The 22979-nt window shown below is 34.0% G+C and overlaps 1 protein-coding gene across 1 annotated transcript in view; it reads right to left on the reverse strand.

The window, feature by feature from the left end:
• The window catches only part of LOTGIDRAFT_138579 (hypothetical protein), a gene marked incomplete at both ends in the record, with an annotated part of 44829 nt that overhangs the window by 10403 nt on the left and 11447 nt on the right, over window positions 1-22979 (reverse strand). The window contains 4 exons of the mRNA XM_009048719.1: window positions 3424-3558; window positions 6845-6927; window positions 8228-8451; window positions 15324-15391. Coding sequence (XP_009046967.1) covers window positions 3424-3558; window positions 6845-6927; window positions 8228-8451; window positions 15324-15391 — 510 coding nt within the window. The remainder of the gene's footprint in view (window positions 1-3423; window positions 3559-6844; window positions 6928-8227; window positions 8452-15323; window positions 15392-22979) is intronic.

Genomic DNA, 22979 nt, shown 5'->3' on the forward strand with positions numbered 1-22979 from the left:
AGCAGGGCCCAAAAACAATAGGGGGGGGGGGGGGGGGCAGAGGGGGGTCCACATTATTGTAGGGCAACAGTTCCAGGCATGTAATAACTCAAAAGTTTGAAATATGAAACTGGATGGTAAAGGCCGGGCCAGTCAAATTTTTGCGGCACCCATAAACCCCCCCCCCCCCCCGCCCCCTCATACTGCCACTCTGTAAAAACGCCACTGCTTTGAAGCATAGCTGTATCAAATGCCAGTCTTAGTTTCCAGTAAGATTCAACAAGTTTCAGAATACTAAAAGGTAGGTAGGTGACCCAATTACTTTGATTGAACGAAATGAGAATGTCTTTCCCGAGGGAAACTTGGTAGCACTTTGTACCGATCTGATCACTACAGGTCATCACCTACTAAACATACTGATTAGCTACTTTACTCTTGTCTATTTCCTTGACCAATTCCATGAACTTAGACAACAGTCTGATACCTTCTGGCTATTGACTGTGGATTGTGACCTCTTCTCAAGAAAATGAATTCTTCATTACATTTCCTGTTTCAATGCAGCGAGCATCAATTTAAATTAGAATCAACATCTAAAGCCAAAGGAAGTTCTTAAAACAAAGATCATTCCCTCTATGGACATAAATTTACAGCATTTTTTTTTTCATAATAATAAGAATTATTGTGATCAGTTCCCTCCCTTGACTATTGAAATTGGAGAAATATATTTTCATCAGTTACGTCCCTTGATTTTTTTTTAAATTCGTCGCCCAAGTCGCTACCGGTGTTTCTTTTGTTGGCGCTATTCGGATCATTAGTAGGCTACTAGGTCTATTTATTTTATACACTGAGAGGAAAGGTTTTTTGTGACATAATTCTTGTTTGAAGCTGACAAACGCCCCCTTTAAAACTTTTAATTAAGACTAAGGTTACTGTGGAATAAAATATATCAGCGTGAGAAATGTCAACTTTAATGATCCACCCACGTCTATTACTACATTGAATACTTTTTTAAATACCAATGCTAGAATTGGTAATCATATGGTATGACCATAGCTGACAGCTCCTTGAAAAAGGGGGGGGGGGGCGGTCAATTGCATCTTGGCAGTCATGGTAGGGCTTTTGTGTAAAATAGGCCTACCGTGAGAATAGTGGGATACGAAATTAAAAAACTTCCAGTTGCAGAGGGGGATAAGGTGTGACATAAAATCATTGCATCGGACAGAAAATTAAAATATTTAAACCATAGGGAAAGTCACGCGAATTTTAGATATCAAATAAGAAACATTTCAAGTGGCGTATTTAAGTGGTTATTTCTGGGCCATTTCTCTACTTTCAAAATCTTGTTAGATGTATTCTTCCACATAAGAAAATATTCCAGGGGCGGACCCTTCGACCCCACCGTGACTAGTGCCCTCTTAAATCCGCTAGGGGACGCCAGATTGTCAATGGAATCCTTGCGAGGTCACTGATTATTTGTTTTATTTCTGTTAGTGTTCATAAGGATCAAACACCTTCCTTTTCGTCTTTACCTTGACGAATACGAAGAAGGAAGTAAACTGTAAAATGATTAACGGTGCAAAAAATATATTGAAAAGTCCTTAGATTCATCAAGAAACGTTGTGTTCAAAGAGATAGATGGTCCATCACTTCATTTATTTAAAAAGAAAACTTGAATGGCCTCTCCATTTAAATGTCATTTCCTGTTACTCTTTACGGGAAACCTTAATTGTCCTTCAAGTTCCGTTTCAAAGAAAGTAAATGATAGAAAAGTATCTGAATGTTGACTCGAGGATTATTTTAAACATTTCAACCATCAATCACGATCTAATTACAAACTTGCAGTTTTCTATTAACCAAACACCATACTGAACATCTCTGTGTTCCAGCAATCAAACAATGTACGGAACATTTCAGTGTTTTAGCAATCAATTCTCATATTGAATATTTCAATGTTCTAGCAATTAAATGTCATTTGGAATAATTCAATGTTCTAGCAATCAAAAGCTATACGGAACATTTCAGTGTTCTAGCAATCAAACACGGAACATTTCAGTGTTGTAGCATTCAAATGTCATATGGAACATTTCTGTATTCAAGCAACTAAACATCATACGGTACATTTCAGTGTTCTAGCAATCAAAGACCATACGGAACATCTGTGTTCTAGCAATCAAACCCGGAACATTTCAGTGTTGTAGCAATCAAATGTCATATAGAACATTTCTGTATTCAAGCAACTAAACATCATACGGTACATTTCAGTGTTCTAGCAATCAAAGACCATACGGAACATCTCAGTGTTCTAGCAATCAAACCCGGAACATTTCAGTGTTGTAGCAATCAAATGTCATATAGAACATTTCTGTATTCAAGCAACCAAACACTATACGGAACATCTGTGTTCCAGAAACCTAACACAATCAAACACCATACGGAACATTTCAGGTCCCTACCAATCAAGAAATATCTGAATCATGTCAATGGTTGAAGTCATGTGGGTTGGGCGGTCTGATATGGAGATTGCATCAAGTCGTTGTAATTGGACTATAAACTGAGGCCTCATGTTCAACAGGATAAGATCGTTGTTATTCAACATCCGAAAAAGAAAAATAATATCCACGACGTATCATGATTCCTTTATTTGCACTGCATACTGTAAGCCCTTCCCCGTTTTCATCAGTCCGAGCTGGTGCAGACAAGTCGGTTGTAAAATTCAAAATCAAGCCTAATGAATGGATAAAAACAGAAGCGTGTATACCAATGACAACGAGTATTTATCACTAGTTATAGTAGAATAAGTAATAGCCGATCACTGATTCACTGGAATAATATGAGTTCTAATTGGCTTATCACAGTTAATAAAATTGGCCTTTCCATGAGAAATTTGTCAGTTTCCAATTATTTATAGCATGTTTATCTGAGAGAATGTGAGAATTCGATAAGTTTCATTGAGTTATGAATCCTGCTTTTACTATCAATAAGACAATTCAATACGAGCTTCACTGCCCGGTTTTAGTATCCTAGCATGGTAATGACCACAACGTAGTCGAGGTGAGGGTTTACAAAAAGGTAGTGTGCTACGCGTTACTATAGTAATACATAGTTGGAATTTAAAATATTTTTTAAAGTCATAGTCCTGGTACAATTTTAGTTCATATTTTCACTTGATGAATTTGTCCATCTAATGAAGATCTTCTCAATATTTAGGAGATTTAAAAATGTCCTTTTGTGAATGTGACACACTTAGCTTCTTTCTACACCATTTACGCAGTGCCTCTGATTCTGTTAGAGAGGCCGAGAAACCGCTTACCAATATCTTCATATAGTAAAGCACTGTTGACCTATCCATAGTGATGGTGACTCCAACTGTATACCAACCTGGTCATATCATGAGCACCAATCTATAGACCATCATAGTAAAGGGTAATGAATTAACTGGCTTACCTGTTAATAATTTTTCTATCCAATGACCAGCGTGGTATTTGACTATAGAGAATTGTGGTAGTTCGAGTTGATCTACTCCTGATACAGCTTTATTCTGTAACCATTGTAACACCAGATCGTCAGTGGTGTAGCCATCTGAAACATCAAGAAGGTAATGAATCAGATGAAAGCACAAAACAAAATATAATGTGCATGTCATATACCGGTTTGATCATAGAAAGCACCAGTGTGCGAAGAACAATGCGAACTGCTTGGTTTTATGAAATTTAATTTATTCCAAGCAAGAGTGAAATGCAAGTTCTATCTATTGGATGAGTTATTAATTTTTCTCATTTTAGATCAGAACAGAGAACAATACCCGGCAAATCCAGACTATTTATTCAAATTTTTCAATGAAGTATTTGTTTCACCCTAGCACTGTACATTGGGAAATATTCATATTTGAAGATGGAAGTTGCTTTTGAAACACAAAATATTGCTGAGATTGATAAGAATAAAAGTCATTTTGACAATTTTCTGTTATTCATGTGATATTCAGCTCGAATAGAATCTTTATTTTTTTTTATGAAATTCATCTCGGATATAAAAATCATATCTTGAATTTTATACGATTGCATAGCATAATAGTTGTCATTCCTTATCTTTCTTGGTTTTTATCTCTCATAAGTCGTAATTCTACTCAAATCGCCAATAACTGCAATATCTCGAGTTTTAATGGTGGATTAATTTCCCGATCCCGTCCTGATTTATTTTATATCTTACAGAATTGAACGCTTTAAGTTTTATCGCGCGGAAATGTTTATCGAGTAAAAGAATTGAAACTATGATTAGTTTATTATTCACGAGATGCATCAAACGAGATAAATAAGTATCAAAACTATAAAAAATGTCTGGAGCAACCAACAGCGTACATTGCTCTCGGTCAGTTGCCTCAGCGGCTTCAGGGGTTTTATATTTAACTTTCAAACTGCAGAAAACCAAAAAAAAAAAAAAAAAAATTACATTTTGTGGTATATTGTACGGGACAATGTTTTAATTATTTGTGCTTCAAATGATTATGTACGTTGATAACACCTCTGGGAAAAAGCTATTTTGCAAATCGACATCTCAGTCCAGATAGCTTGTTTTGTTTATTTGATATATTTCTCATTTCGTATCATTGATCTTGAATTCATTCAAGAAGTTATGGATTTAAACTCAACTTTATTCGAGATCGCATCGATCTGAAAATGTTTGATAGTTCAAAAGCACTAAAAAATATGTAATTCCAACTAGAACACTGAACCTTAATCGGCTGTTTGAACACAAGGCTGAGATTTGTCAAACTTAAACCCCACTTGACCCGTATCTCTTTTCATAACGGATTTATCAATAAAGAGATCAGTAAGACAAAGGATCAAACAGACAAAAACGTTTGTGAGTAACCCAAGAATAGTCAAAATCCTACTAGCGATTGGGAAGGTGCTTTAAACACGATTTATATCTCCTATTTCATCAGATTTATTACGGAAAATTGAAGGATATTTTATTGAAAATTTGAATGAGATCTATAATCCTATGACTTTTTAGCTTATTCATCAGAATAAAAATACCCTTATAGTGAAATTCAAAATCATCTATCCTGACGATGGATTAGGTATCTAAACACTCCTTTGCCACTGGGGTGACTCCAAAAGGCTGACTTGAAAAAGTGTAAAATCTGCACGATAGGAAAGATCCTCAGGTATAGCTGAAATAGAGTACTTCAGTCACTTTCCTGATACCCCCTCCAAAGTAGGATGTAAGAAATAGACCACGATTGCCGTGTTTTGCTTACATCGTGTCAAAATCATCCTCTTAATTGTCATCAGCTGTCCTTCAAGATATATAGTTTAATGACAATTGGTCGGATGTCGTTTTAAAACAAATTTACTGTTGAACTCCAGGTTGTTCCTTTATTAATGTATTTGTTAGTAGTTACATTAACTATTCGAGAAACTTCAGGAAATCCTTGCTTAATGATCAGTTCAGAGAAAGGTCAAGACTGTTATTGGATTACTGCATGGTCAAATCAATTCGCAAACTAATTGTAAAATTCAGACTCTCAAAAGCTCTTCAAAATTAAAGATAAGTTTGTTACCCGACGCTTTATGAAAAGAACAGATTTGAAAATATTGTCTAGGCTTTGAATATTTGAGACCTCTGTGGCTTCATTTGAAACGTTCTAATTACCCGTCAGATATGTTCGGTTCCCTGAAATTCCAGAAAGACTATGACGTGGCTATCGCGGATATCGTTCAAGCGAAATGGTTTTTGCGATATGGCTTCCTCGAGTGTAAAAAAAGGAAGACAAAATTTGAACACCAACTTAGCCTACGTGAAATGTCTAAACATTGTTTTTCCCCATTCATTGTATTGACCCCATTGACTGAATGTTAGACAGGACCTTGTCCTTGTGTAGTGTGCCTAATTCTGACCCATGTAAAATAACAAGTTTGATATTATTATTGTTAGTAACCAACTTTCGGATTCACAATGGTTATTTGTCAAAAAAGGATGAAATTTCTAAACTTTATATTTGTTTTATATAATACAATTCATTATATTGTTCCTACGGGCTGAATGTTAGACTGGACCATGTATTATGTTTTGGGCCTAATTCTGACATTTCGTATTCACGATGGTTGTTTGTCAAAAAAAAAAAAAAACGTTCAGCAGGGCCTCAAGGATAGTCGTTCACTTCTTAACTCTCAATGAACTTGAGTCTATGCGATGATCAATGACTAGTAAGTCCCTTCATCTTAATTTCATTCTCTTCATGGCTTCCTTTGAACTTGGCTTTTTATTTAGTTTGATCATTTCAGTGACGGACTGTTCATGAGAAAAATACCAACTTGAGATTTAGACAGAAAGTGGCCACACATCAAATAAAATTATTATATATTCATTAAGGTATCACTTGATACTATTGATCTTGGCGTTGAAAATCAAATTCTTACTTCTGTTTCAAAAGAGAGAGCCGACGAGTGTAATAAAATGAACAGTACTAAGTACCATCTGTAATAGCTCTCAATACAACTCATTCTCTTTCCAATCGTCGAGAGAACAGTTTTTAATCAAATCACATAATAGTAACCACACATATTTTAATTCCGAATCATTCAAACTTGTCTAGAATCTCATATTCCGATGAAAGTAAGATGATATTTGAAAACCATCTCATCATCGACGCCTACTGTGACTTAAATACTGAAGGACGTTTTAAATGATTTATTTCTCCATAACAAGCAGCACTTGAACTCAAAATTCGATCAATACAGCAAAAATGATCCGAATTGAAGTGTCACATTTTCTATGTATCATATTATTTTTTTGTTACCGATGATGGTTAGAAAGTGGTAAAAAAATCAATTTTTTCCAGCAAAGTATAATAAGTACTCACAGCTTTCAATCTCCACTGTGCATTCTTGTTCATCAAGTGGATAATTATGTAAATCCATCATACAGGCGAGGGTTGTTGTAAACCTGAAGTGAGAATAAAACGTTAACTAGTCGAAGCAAAGAAGAAAATGAGAAAAAAAGTAATATTCAAACTTATGAAATATTGAGAATGAAGACTTACATACGAGAATTTTTAAAAAGGATTCTCAAGAGATATTCAAGCTTTTACATGTATACAGCCTTTTACAGGTTTTCCCCATAATGAATTGAAACCTAACTTTACAATGGTCGGCAAGTTATGATATATTCTAATCGTCTACAGATTATCATCAATAATGAATTATTATTAGGAATTGTGCCCACCATAAAGTTCGCCCAAGTGCCCACAAGTTGTCATATAATCAAACAATGTGAGGTCCATTATTTATATCTGTAAATTGTGACATAAGTAATATAAGTATACACTGGATTTCTCCCAAGACGAATTCAATGATATTTTCACAATAGACCTCAAGTTATAATGTTCTCAAACTGCACTACCTAGAACACAACGCGTTTATAAACAATATTGTGACACAGGGTATATTAGTGTATATTTTGGATTTCCCCCAAGAGGAGTTCAATTATATTTTCACGATGGACCTTAGTTACAATAAATTTAAACTTTACTAGCTAAAAGACAATGCTTTGGGTGTCCATCCATTCTCTATAGTAACTTGACATATAAAGTATTGAAAATTATTAACTATGACCCTGCTTAAAGAACCTTGACTTGAGCACAAGAATTTATTCCTCGGCGGATAATCGAAAACCATAAAGAATGATAAATACACACATTAGACCTATAAACTATAGGAAAGTAACCAGCGAGGTGGAATATCGAATAACTAGCTATAAATAAATTCCATTAACATGCAGTAAGGTGGATTGGTGAGAGACAGAAATGATTTGTTAGGATTCATCTTATTACATGTTTGGTCTTTACATTGGATCTATAACATATTCTTCTCAAATAGTCTCTTTTTTGCATTGCATATCGATCAGATAGCCAATCTAATTAAAATTAGATTATAATTTCATATCTTTTTTCGTTTTCTGATTTTTTTTTTATCTGCATGGCAATCTATCAACTGTTTTTTTTTGTTTTAATTTTCCTAATGAAATAAGGATTTCAACTGAATTCATCTTTTGTTCGAGTCAAAAAAATTCCAACGTTGGTGAGGGCAGGAATTTGATTGGCTTGCGGTGTCATCAAAGGGATAAATGTTCAAGAAGGTGTGTCTTTAGACCCTAACTGAAGTGGTTAAATTAAAAGAGAAAGCTAATAAAAAACGAGGTAAAGCTTGGTCTTATTTGAATAAAAATGATGAAATCTTGAACATACCTCATACCGTACACTATGGACCCATTACCATATATTCGTATCATCTGATTTTTCTCTGTGACGTCATGAAGATAAGAATTTTTGTCGTTGGCGAGAAAGGTGTCAGGAACCCAGATTCGTTCTGCAAATTCTCCAGTTAAAGTCATACTTTCATTGATATTATCTGAGAACTGTAGGCGATCATCTCTCCAGTATTGATTTAAATACATGGTTATAGTATAATCCTGAAAAATACAAATCATCAAAGATAAATACAGCTGATAAATACAACTGGTAAATACAACTGATAAATACAACTGATCAATACAGCTGATAAATAAATACAATTGGAACAATTTTAATGACTACAGTTGATAAATAAATCTGATAAATACAAATGATTAATACAACTGATAAATACAATTGATAAACACAACTGATAAATACAAAGGTAATTATAACTGATAAATAAAAAAGATAAATTCAACTAGTAAATACAAAAGATAAATACAAATGATAAATTCAACTGGTAAATACAAATGATAAATATAATTGATAAATATAATTGATAAATACAACTGTTATATCCCACAGATAAATTCCACTGATGAATTCAAGTCATCAGACACAAATGATAAACATAACTGATAAATACAACTGATTAAAATTGATAATGCAATAAATACAAGTATTGGTAAAGATCCAAGTATCCGTTAATCACGTTACTTACAAGAACTGCAAAAAATCTGGAATAATTCTCTATTACGAATTGGAACATGCGATTGTTTATTCAATTTGATAATAGCCATATTCACGTGTGCCTGTTTTACTGATATTTTTATTTGTTAACACACTTGAAGCGCCGTTTTTTTAACATGTTAATATAATTCTTGATAAATGTCATTAGAACATAAAATAACATTTAGTGTAATGATGATGCATTGCACCACAGATGGGAAATAGTTGTATTTTTTGTTTGATATCCGATAACAATTCGATATTTTTTTTCTAATTTTATTTTTATTCGATTCTTGATTTATTACTACTGACTACTGATAAACACAATGACGTATAATCAATTCTAAGAATGATATATTGTAGCTGCACAAACTAGTAATTTGGTTTGTCCCTAAATTATATATTTTGAAATTAATAAAACATAATCTAGGGTTTTTTACATTTTTCTGTGGATGGCACTAACCATGATGATATCACATCCAAAGGAGTAAGTTGGGCCAGATTTGTCACGATTACAAACATGCAATAATATCATATGCAAATATTGCAATCATATGATCGCGATGGGAATGACACTGCAATTGCTTCTGTATGATACCCGATGTGTTAAAGGGACAGGTGTGCCATTTTGGGGAGTTGATGTTAGTCTTGAATATATGTAAATAGTCTTCAGAAGTACTAGAAATGTACGAAAATCGCATAAATCCTTTAAAAATACTTCAAACTATGAATTTTACTCAATATTTCTATATATGTCTTTTCTATATATCACAGAGTATCTTAATTTAAATTTTAACATTCAATTGCGGATAATTCTGAACCCACAGGACGCATATGGATTTGAAAGTTCAAATTTCGACGGTGAGCTATGAACACTCTAACTGATTGGCTTAGCTAAAAAAAATTCCCCTTTCAGAGACTAAAGTTTGATTAGTGAAAAAAATGGCATACCTGTCCCTTTAAACACAATTTTATCAATAAATCTCTTATTTTAAGTTCAGATCTTTGGCATTGCCTACCCAGCATGGAATTGAAATAATTAAAAAGTCAATCATTCTCAAGATGCGGTGTCACGGAACTGTTGAAACTTGCAATGGGTGAGCAACACTGTCAAAGAATTATATCGCCTTTCACGTGCGCTTAGTGATCCCAAGAGATGGGAACAATTTAAACTGCTGCAGTGTAAAAGGCTAATCAAATATCTCCATCAAAACGTGACCATGTTGTGCGCTTGTTTTTGCTTTCATATTAGTTTCAGTAAATTTGGGACATTTTACTTTTGATTATTAAAACCTGCTATTATTTTATGTTTTAAGGGGTTTTCTAAATATTTTATATCTATAAGGGACACTTATAGCATCAATTTGAACCATTTCAATTTTCAGTTCGACCTCTGTGGTTCCTGCAATTCCACTAAAACTAAGTTTTTGATGATGTCACTAATCGCAAAAACATGCTTTATCACATAAGGCCCTAGTGACATCACCAAACACTTAGTTTCAGAAAATCTCTTTTAAGGTCGCAATGAATATTTTACTAAAGAAATAAGGGTTCGGTCGTTAGTCACATACACTTTCTTACACAAACTGCCTCCGCCAGTGATATTAGTATTTATATAGTGTCCAAGATCAAGCAGTTTGGTTTACAACATTGTAAGTACAGAAAAACAAAAACCTCAGCCACGAATTGAATTGAGCGAAAGAAAAAAATCGTTCAAGACCAACTTCTTCGATCCGGTCAGTAAAGTTATCTTTTTTCTCACCATGGCCTGGTCTGACTACACGATTTTAATCACAAAACGGAAATGATTTGACATCTTTCCTGAATTAGTTCGTTACACTAATACTAACACTAAAAGACAGGATTTCAATTCGCTTTTTAGCTCTACATTCAACTCAGATGCAGAATATCAACTCTTTATATTAAAAGATTAAAAAAAATATATATTGTTCATTTGGGTCAGATAGGTTTTAGTTAGAAGCATTTTATTGAATAGTATGATAATCAATGGTAAAAGGAATTATAAATTGATTGAAATAGAAATTGTAGCTTAGAATATGCTATTTACCTACGTTAGACTCTACGTTGGGATGCTTTCAATGACTGACCCATTTTTGTGGTATTGACAATTGAAAATATATCAAGAATAGAAGGCTACTTTAAACTACCAGCTGTGAATGCAGACAAAAAAACATTTCTTAGTGAGGATCGGGAACCATAAATGGTATTTTACTTAACTCGAGGTTTACTATAATGAGTGTCATGGATAGTGTCACCAGCTCGTTCTTGATGTCATCTAACTCATCATTCCTTTTAGAGAGTCCACACAGTTAATCATAGTTTTTTTTTTATTAAGGATTATTTCGTTACGACACTTTTAACGTACTTAGCTCAATATAAAGATTATTTTACCAATCGTGAAACGTGACACAGTATCTAGATTGGTTCTGTCTGCTTGAGGTAACAACATATTTTATGAAATGGCGATATTGACAGTAAAAATGTATTAATCTGACACAAAATCAAAAGAAATATGTATTTTTATGTCCAATATCATTTCGTTACAGACGATAAATGGCGTTAAGTTAATGAAAATTCTAAAAAATATTGGTATTTGTCATTGTGACATGGGGACGAAAATATGAGTTGATTTGATGACAAAAAATATAGGCCAGTGAAAAATGTTTATAAATGTATTCAGCAACACGGAAGTATATATAACTTTAGACATTCTTATGCCATTCTGAAATTGTGCTCGCGTGTTGAAGTGAGAAAACATTGCATTTTGAAAAAGAGCTCATGTTGCTACTGTTACACGCGAATGAAGAGCATTTCTGGTGCGGAAGAATTCCAACCAATTCATTTGCTCAGCAAGGAACAAATTAGATCCACTCACAAAGTATAAAACAACAGGATATTGAACCTTGTTTTAAGCATTTAGTATCAATAGTTAAGTAAGATACTGTTCATACCAGACATAGAAATAGGCATAGATAAAGAAGCATAAAAACAGAGAGTTATGCTACGATATTGAGTTTTTGGAGCGTCTTTGCTGCGCGTGAACTGTGTTTTTAAATTGCTGAAGGAATTGTAACATCGCTTGTCTCAGCGCGTTCCAGAACAGATCACCGAAATTTGGCGTTTGTTTTGAACAATGGCGACATATATTACGCTTATAGAAAGCTGAGCCAATTTCTGAGGCAGTTTAATTTCAAATCCAAATCATGTACAGAGGAGTAGGCGGATAAAATCCTTTCCTATTAATTATCTCAGTAAAGAACAGCAGGATGTAAAATTCAAGAGGAAATAAATGGACATTTGGTTTTATCATTGGGATAATGAAGATAGATTCCACTACAATAAAGATGCATTCAATTATAACTATTTTCTTTTCATGAAAATCCCGAATTACACAGTTGAGTGGCATGTTATAAGAACTATTGATGTGTTTTTTATATCGTGAACCCTGTGATTATTTAAAATTATGACAATTGCTTTAAAATCATGATTGATTTCGCTGTTATTAGAGAAGCGATTTTTTAAAATATACTTCATTACAGCTTCCGTGAATCGTAAAAATGATCAATCATTTTCAACAGGACACTAGTTTAAAACTGGTTCTTCGTTGTACATATTATGGTCTTGACAATCTATCTTATACATACAGTTTCGCAGAGTGGCACAAGTGTGATTGTTTTATTTGAAAAAAAAAATGTTTGATGTTTATTAGAAGATTAGGCAACGTTGTCGCAAGTACTTGTTTGTGTATTCTTGGTTACAAGCGGGATAAAATTGTAGACAATTTGTTTCTGGACAACACTGGTATTTAGAATGGTTTATTTTATAAATAACATAGGAGATTTTTTATTAGGACAGGAGCTCTCCGCTTCTTCTCTACGCATAAAGATTCCATGCCATAGTAAAGTAATATTATAACAATAAGAGCAAAAATTGATCGTGGCAAAATGACTTTGAAATTTTTTTGGAGAGTACAATGTATTCTATAGCAATTCCAAACAAATTTTATAGGCCTTCGATAATCGAAAACCATGCAATTTTCACTGACAATAAAATGAAAGTGTAAAAAACTAGAAACTATTTTAATTCTGCAATTGGATACCTCACGGAAGAAGGATATTTGTCATTATTTTGATTCAAAGAAATGTCAAGATTGATTTCATTTCAACTGCGAAAAAATTACGTTTTTGTACAGAAATGCATTGTTTTAGGTCGGTTAAACTTTCTTTTGTTTAAATAATTGACATTTGATTTACGATAAACTGAATGGAAACCATGGAGGAATCAAATGAAACAACCTTTAATCAACTTTTTGAAATGGAATGATACTATCTGATGAAATTTTACATCTGACTTTCCTGCACCGGATTGGCCTAATGAACACAGACGTAGCTACATAAGCCTACTCTCTCTTCAGTTCCAATTGTTTAGCAATCTTCTAACGTGTAAAGCCTGTAGCCCAGGGTTTCGGTTTATTGTCCCATTCGAATAAATAAAATCTATACTTATGTCTGTCCTATCCTGGCAAATTTCCACTAATGCACTCTGCATGGCGTTGCCAGGTTTTACTAATCCAATAAGGAGCAGTAAATAGTCCAAAAAGCTCCGTTTCATTTCTTTTAAATAGATTTATCGTGCCATAACCTAACTCACTGAAGTTCACCGACACATAAAGAAACAACGCTTATAAAGGTCAAGTAGAAAAAATTTCAATTTTCTACAGACACATCATTTTCCAAAATGTTAACCAATAATGAAATAATAATAACCATAAGGATCTAATATGTTGGTAGACTGTTATATCATATTTGAGAACCATCATGATTACCAGTTGCGTATGAATTATGAATGTGGCCATGACTTTCGAACACAACTCACAACTCAGTTGCACGAGAGATGCGTTCGAAACTTATGACCGCTTCTCTATTCACAACCACACGCAACTGGTGATTGCTATGGTGTGAGGGCCATTTTACACAAGATGTGAGCAATTCAGGATAAGTATAAGACTAAAAGATATCTTTTTCAATATATAATCATATTTAGAAAACTTAATGCAATTTATAAGTCTGTCAGAAATTCCATATTTAGTCTGGAAGTCTCCGTTCCATTTCGTTGATGTAACGGATATTTCATGTAAGCATCTCACGAAAGTCGAAGAAATCAGATTAAAGTTTAGTCTATTGTTAAAGGAAAACACAAAGGCGATAAAACCATTGATTTTCTTTTTTCCAAGATTAGTTTTTTTTCTTGACCTGCTGATATTGATTCCAAAGTTAAAGTTTTATTCCTTGATTTAAAAGACAAAGCGTCTCCATTTCATCTGAATGAAGCAATAAAAAGATCCCACTATTTTACACTCAAATGCGATGTAAACAATGTTTATGGTGAACCTCTAGACAGCTTTGGATTTTCATTGCTTTTAAGTTGATCAATCTTACCCGAATATGTGGTCAAACGTATTTCTAATAGTCAGGAACAAATTCTGGACAGTTGGTCAAACAGATCCGAATTTAGGTCAGATGGGCACATAGACCTCAGATTTGGTCAAACGGAAATACAGATTTCAATTTTGGTCAAATAAGAAACAGATCTTAATTTTGGTCAATTAGGAACACAGATCTTAGTTTTGGTCAAATAAGAATACAGATTTTAATTTTTGTCGAATAGGAACACAGATCTTAATTTTGGTCAAATTAGAATACAGATCTAAGGTATGGTCAAATAGGAACACAGATCTTAATTTTGGTCAAATAGGAACACAAATCTTAATTCTGGTCAAATGAGAACACAGATTTTAATTTTGGTCAAATAGTAACCCCGATCTTAATTCTGGTCAAATGAGAACACAGATCTTATTTTTTTTCAAATATGAACACAGATCTTAATTTTGGTCAAGTAAGAACACCGATCTTAATTTTGGTCAAATGGGAACACAGATTTTAATTTTGGTAAAATATGAACACAGATCCTAATTTTGGTCAAATAAGAACACAGATCTTAAATTTTGGTCAAATGGGAACACATATTTTAATTTTGGTCAAATGGGAACACCGATCTTTAGGTCTGGTCAAATAGGAACACAGATCTTTAATTTTGGTCAAATGGGAACACTGATCTTAATTTGGTCAAATAGGAACATCGATCTAAGGTATGGTCAAATAAGCAAATATACTTTTGATCCAGTGATAATGGGATGTTTAAAACTTTGGAGTTGAGCTCGAAACTGTACTTTTTTTTATGTTGTCATTAAAATGTTTATTGTCAGTGCTGTTTACTTTGGTGTAGTAGCTCATACTGGAAGGACTAAAGGTACCCGGGATACTGAGGGTTTATAGGAATAATTAAAAACCCAGCTTACCATATTGACTTCTGATATACTGTCAAAACTTGCCAGTATTACTTCTATACCAATATTTAATGGTTCATCTGAAAATATATAGTGAACATAGTCATTACCTTAACGTCTAAGGTAAAACCCTTTCCTTCAATTGTCGGGTTATGGAAAGAGTGTCCTACACAAGAGATATGTAGGAAACTACGCATCGCTCTTACATTCCATTAAGAAACAGATCGTGGTCCGCATTGTTTCGTATAGCACAGGTTTTCCAAAAAAAAGGTTCTTATCATAAGAGATCATACAAAATCCGCACTCAATTTGACAGTATAAATTGAGCTATAAAAATATACATTAATTTGCTATAAAACTTCTTTGATGTCATATAAATGAAATATTAAATTTCGGGGAGAACGAGAAGAGAGGGCACCGAGTGTATTTATGAATGGGTTCAGAAAAGTAGGACGTAAACACATTCAATATCATTTCATTTAATTCCATTTCATTTCATTTGATGATGTATGTGCTAAATTACAACGGTGACAAATTACCCTAACTCATCAATTTATACGGTATATCAATGAAATGAATGGCACGAAGTCGATAATGCAGTTGAAATGTGTAAAATATATTTTCAACAGCACGGAAAAAACACATCTGATATTTTCCATGAAAGATTTTGTAGAAGATCAGCTCAATATACCGTGACAAATGTAAATTTATTGGCGCACGTAGGATACTACCAACACAGTAAACGAGTTACTCGACATTACTCACCATTAACTTAGATCAATGTCGAGCGCGTGGAAAAATGTGTGTAACCCTTGCTAAAACAAAGTTCAAAATAGCCAGATTTGCTGAAATAAACCCAAAAATGTATCGCTTCATACTGTCAATGTCAAGCTATTACGACATTTGTCTCTTACCTTGACTGCAATAGCCACCTTTTTTATATCACGGGTTGCAGATATTTGATTGGATTGTTCGCCAGCGAATACAATCAATCATAGCCCCCGACGAACAGACTGTAAACATTAAGGCTTATTGTTAACAGACTTTCTATCGGGGACTCTTGATTCGCTGTATTCGTTAATTTCCATGATACAAGTAAAATGGCTATATAAGACGAACTTAGTAATAGCTTGAAATGGTGAAGATGAAGATTTAATTTCAGAGGAAGAAATCTTTGTTTTAAAATCTTCGTATCTTTTATTTCCAGCAACAACTAGAATATTTCACTCTTCAATACTTCATCAAAATCAAAACATCGCGGAATGTTCGTAAAACAAAATAACAATGCGAAGATAGGAACAACCAGATTTACGTCCAAACCCACATTGTATGTTGGCGTAAAAAAAGCTATGAATGATCAATGGCCGAACAATTTCTCTGAAAACTGCACCTCGACAGTTGGAAATCGAAAAAGAGTAGGCTAATGCCGTTGTGCTGGCATAATTTCCCTCCTTACACACTTCATGGCGTTGTCCGTCTTCATCGGCCCAGCAGATGCAGAAACATTATATCTATCTCTCTTTATTCTAGTCCATGTCTTTCCGAAGGCGACGGATTCTTCAACACAAATGTCAAATAAATCGAACATTACTTCATTTCCCAGTTTTTAGTTGATTAGTCCCGGTGTATAAATTGGCGTTATAAGGAGACAATCATTTCACGGAAAGAAAATTGCCGATTTATTTCTTTCCTTGAATGGAGTTGTATCCGCTGACAACTGATACTGAAGTTTGTAAATTGCACATTCGAGTGCAATTATATTGAACACATCCTGTCAAACGCATGAAAACTATAACTATTAAGTTTTTAATGACATCTTTAACATGAGATAAAATGACAATTAAAGAACGATGTTTTTTCTATTGTTATGTTTTCTTCCTGTGCATACAATAGATTTTAACATTTTTTATATTTTTCTTACAATTCTGACATTGTTCCTGTGTAGAATGTACTTATTAGACTAAGGACACACATATACGTGTCTAAGAAAAATTAAATCCCACAAATAAACAATTCATAAAAAAAGTGGCACACCTCAAGGTAAAGTGGCAATTAAACATAGCATGTAGTCTTAATACAGAAAACAACCAAGTCTTCCAATATCTCTATGTAGTGCTTGTTGCATTTTAGGTCTGTACATTCGGGAGAATCAACTCTTCTCCTTTCTTTGAATCTCAACTGTCTAGAGCCAAGACGAACTGGTAAGGTTGCCATTTTGCAGCTCTTTGCTTTCAGTCCAAGTTCAAAAAAGAAAAGATAAACATCGCATTGCATTTTGATTTGTTGTCAGAGGAATAAAATACTAACTTAAGGCACTTAGTTGCAGCTATAAATCTTATTCCTGAGAGCTTTGCCAAACGTAACGTTAACATTATGCTCAATCATCCAAATAATTCTTCTCCCTAGGCCTCTGATGTGAACTATTGACACTATGCTCGTATTTAATGAGATTTAAAATCTCAAACTCGATATCAAAAATCTCTTTGTGATATTTAGAAACTATTATTCGTTTAATATATATTTAAGTATAATTAATAATAATAAACACGAAATTATAAAGGATAAAAAAACACCTGTATTAAGATACATTAATATATTATATCATATAACAAAAAATGAGCTGTAACAGAGCCAGAGCCAGACTTGATTTTCCGAAGGGATAAGTAATATATCCTGAGGAGCAATGGAATTGGTCGGTTGTCAGAATTTTTTCAGGGGCTATTCAGTTGCTTCCCCTCTTTGGCCCCCATAGAGCTACGAGCCATGGCTGTATTGCGGAGACGCGGTTGATATCTTGCTGAAATCACCAACAGACATACCATAATGTCTCTATATATACAGCAGAAAATACTGTGTAAAAATGGCCAACTAGATCTTAATAAAGATCGAACTAAATTAAAACTACGACAGTTAACCTTAGACAGTTTGCTTGGAAATTAAATTCTGCTCGTCAACTTCTCTACTGTCTTGACCCAATAATATTATTTTAAGAATATTAAGAAACCGTTTAACAGCAGCTATTAACTGATAGCGAAGTCTTTTGTTACGTGAGTTGTTTGTTGTGGATTGATGCTACGATCACTTCTATTTCAGTATATTTATGCAGTATGTGAATGGTAAATCACCTTGTTCACAAAGTCGAAGCATTAATGCTCAACGGTAATGGTGTTCTTGAATGTGTTGTGTTAAAAATGATCCACATGAGGCATTAATTCTCAATGGTAATCTGTTTCAGTGTGTTTTGTGATCCATGATGTTTCTTCTAAATAGCACATTACTCCCAATGGAACTCTACAACTGTTTCGTGGTAATGTGTTCTATGACACAGGTTGTGTTATATGTTTGAATGGTAACACATCACATCCGATAATGTGTTGTTTGATGTGTGATGATTAGCCTGTTTTAAAAGGTTAGAGTTTGTGTTTTCAATTGCACCTATATTTCAAATGATGTGTTCTGGTATGTGTGGTATTAAAACGTTTCACAACAACGATATTGTGTTTTTATACATATAAAGGTACGTTATATCTGATTATTTATGTGGTGAATAACCTGTTGCACAAAGTGATTTCAGACATAAATTGTGTTGTACATGTGGATATCGCTCAAAGATCGTGACCCAGAACGATGATTAAAAGCACATAAAAGAAGGCACATGTTGACCCTTAAAGAATTCCAATTGTGTGATTTCTGGTATCCATGAAGATCATGTTGGATTAAGAATCCAGCGAGTGGAAGGTGGATTTACTGGTATGTCATATTATGGTAAGTGAAACTTGTTTGATACTCCTTCAGAATATTTGTGATATTTTGGATAATTTCTCTTAAAATCTAAGAATTATTCCGTAGCTAATATACTGCTTAGAATCATCTTAAATAACTGAAAGCCAGAATAAAAAGTGTAAAATCAAACAATAATACAAACTGAAAGGATATATAACCGTACAATTGGGATTAACTGTACAATGAAACAATAATACAAACAGAAATGATATACAAATGTACAATCAAACAATAACACAAACAGAAAGGATATACAGCTGTACAATCAAACAAACAGAAGGATATTCAACTATACAATCAAACAATAACACAAACAGAAAGGATATAAAACTGCACAATCAAACAATAACACAAACAGAAAGGAAGGTCAAGATTAATCTACAAGCAGAGTTAATCGAATAGATTTTGTTTTCCTTCCAGGCAAGAAACCGACTTACGTTTCACCTATTCCCTTAAAGAATTAATCTTGTTTACTTCAAACAGTTACCATCTTTTATCTTTCCCGCACACTTCCTTCCGGGAGCGACCTCTTCACGCTTTTAATCTGGTTTCAATGGTTAAAGGCTGAACTAAATGAAGTGTTTTCTATGATATTCCGAATGAAATTTGCGGTTGAATAAGTGATTATTCATTCGTGAAACCTTGACGACTGTTGTTGCAACAAGACCCAATGTGTTACATTAAGTACATCTAGAACCTGCATACAGAGAAAACATGACTTCGGTGATATCAATATATTCTCAGAATCCGAATCACAACGAGCGACATACCGAAAATATTTTTCCACCATATCTTGCTTTCTTACACCAGAATCTGGCAACCATCGAAAGTCATATGAAAATCAGGTATGTATACTCGACGGTAAGTCTCTGTTTTGCCACTCTAAAATAATATTTCTTGTGGTCACAGAACTATTAGATAAATGAGGTGAAATGGAAATAGCAGCTTGACATTCGTGGTATTTTCTCGATGTAGCCGCGATAGCTTCAAGAGTCTCCCCGGGATATGCACCCGACACACTGCCAATCTTGTGAAATTGATGCCAACGTCTTCCAGGCTGATAACTTATCTTGACAGAATATTAGAGTCACGTTGACTTCGGAAGGAAACGAATCACCCATATTACGCTGAAATCTTATTGATGGTTGAATTGATTCCGCTTCTAAATCGACCAAAGATTCTTTTTGAAATACCAAGTTCGTGATACAAATATATCTGAACTTGTATAAGGACAATGCAATGTATAAACTATTTTCAGATCATCTTAAAGCTTATCTCATGCCGCTCCTCGCCTTGAGTTTTCAAATTTAGCATTCCTTCCACGGCCTTTCGGATGCGTGCAAAAACGTTTGAATAGATATTAACTAATGCCAAGTCTGTGTACATTCAAGATGTTTCGATAGTTCAAAATGTTAGTTTGCGAGGACGGGAGGGTTTGATTCTTACAAATGTACAGGCCTACAATATAGCAAATACTTCATCGAGAAATTTGACTTTGCACACACAAAAGTTTAAAATGTTAGTGTCGCAGCTCTGACAAATTTCCCTTATTACACACTGTAAAGCTTTGCATGCCTATCATAGTGTAAAAGAGCGCAAATCCTCACTTCCTTTGTTAAATTATGGCCAATTGTTAAATTATGGTCAATTGTTTGATGATCTAAGTATTACCATCGTCGCAAGTCTGGTTATGCGAGAAATGTAAACTGGTTGAACACTGGTTGATTGAGACTGTTCAGGTAATATAATTATGATGTAACAAGTATTTACATGATAATTGAGTTGTCGTCGAGACAAGTGGTTAATTAGATTTCTGTTTGCTATCCTGTCCTTAACGAACTAATTTTACATCAGACTTTTAACAACAATAGACGTAACAGAGTAAAAGTCGTTGTCTCTATAATGCTTGGGTTAAGTAGGAAGAGCAAAGACGATTCTGGGAAGGGAGCTAGGCGAATGTACACATACTTGACCTAAGTAATTGGCGGGTTATATTCTCCAGTTAAATAAGAAAATGATTCAAGAAAAAGGAACTATTTATTGTCTGAGTGAAGTAAACAGTTTTTGAATATTTCCCATTGTTTTTTTTTTATGAGAACTGGAATAGCGACCACAAATGGTACTGATAGTCTTAGAATATCATAATGAAATTCTAAACATGGGCATACATTACGTCTTCAGAATTTGAAGAGGACACTTTTCAGCCAAACTTTGTGACTTACACGGGTTGAAATTTCTAGGAGAGAAATCGGTATCTTTTCAATATAAACTTACAAAAGATTATATTCTTATCAACGCAAAGCCATTTAAGACAATCAATACTATTATGAGACTGATATTCCAGTTCTCTTAAAAAAACATTTTTAATTTGCCCAGACAACAGGCAAGCGTACAGATATGTGGCCAAAGTAGCCCAATCGGCGGGTTGGTATAAACCCAAACCGTAAAGGCATTAAACCCCTTATTGTACCAAAGTGAACCTGGGTACATGCGCACAAGGAACAAATTGCCAGAACAGAAATATTTCGATTTTTTAACGAGCAACCCACTTCTCCTCCTTCTACACTGGTCAATCCTGATGTTTTGACTTTCGTATATAAACATCTGAGAAAAATATTTAGCAAACATTACAATACGTTTCTTCAATTGCGTACCAAATAACCTCGACTTTCACCGTCTAATGCGTCTTGTTTTCTGACTATCCTATTATCTCGCATTCATTCTTAGCGACTTCAATAGGAAACTAGTTTAATATTGGCTCTAACGGTGTTAAAATATTTTGATTGATGGAAATGAAGTCTACGAGGATGATCATTTCTAGCAATAGCCCGAAATCCACACATTATTCATTTTAACGACATGGATTAGTGTCAAGAAATAAAATGCTCGTAAAAAGGCTTTAGAACTGTGAACTCTTGAAGTTGAAGCTGTTTTTTTTTAAGAGATCGGAGATGCAGCGACATACAGTGGGTCAATTTCGGCCAATAGCCGAAGAATGGCAATTGTTATATTTGTCGACATGTGAATTGAGAAATATTATCAGCTAAATAGGGATAAGTAGAAAGATCACAAGTCTTTTATATCGGGACATAGTAACCCACGTTTGCGTAGCCTGCACATTTTTTTTCTTGCTTTGCTTTCTTTGAAAAGGAAAAATGATTTTGATCTTCTGAGTCACATGGATAAAGCTCGAAAGGACAAAATTTCAATCTCATCGGATAAACCGTTGTAATAAAACTGATAATATTCGACCATAGATGCGAATAAAATGTTAATCAATAAGGATTTTCTAATGTTGCAGACAATATGTTTTAAATCTGTATCAACTCATCATTAACGATGACGGAAAATTCATTCGAGATAAAGAACTGAAGAAAAATAACCAGCAGATCTAGACCGTTTATTCCATTTTCTTAATGAAATATTTCTTCTAACCCTAGCTTACATTTTTGGGAAACAAGCACCCACCCCTTTCCAGAAATCTAAACTTTGGAGAACGTGTTCTCGGACTATTCCGGGTTCTAGGATCAAGGTACTTGATTATATCAACCATCCGGAAACTGCCTCAGAAAATGGCGTCTGACGTCGTGATATCTAACACAATGAAAACAAGCAATTGATTCGGTGTCTGGGTACATACAATGTTATCTGAAATCACAGAGCTTAATTACTCTAACTACTCTTTAAATCGATTCTAGTTTCAATCCGGCTTTATGGAGTAAATACCGCAATATGTAATTAGTATAGTAAGCAATCGTCCATCACGTGCACTAGCCTTAATCGACATAGACTTAGCTTCAAGTCATACAGTCGTATTCAAATAAGGAATGATGTTAAACAGTCTTTTACAAACAATGGTCGACGTCTTAAACAATCTTCGCAGAT

Source organism: Lottia gigantea (assembly GCF_000327385.1).
Source record: "Lottia gigantea unplaced genomic scaffold LOTGIsca_127, whole genome shotgun sequence".
Lineage (NCBI taxonomy): Eukaryota > Metazoa > Mollusca > Gastropoda > Lottiidae > Lottia > Lottia gigantea.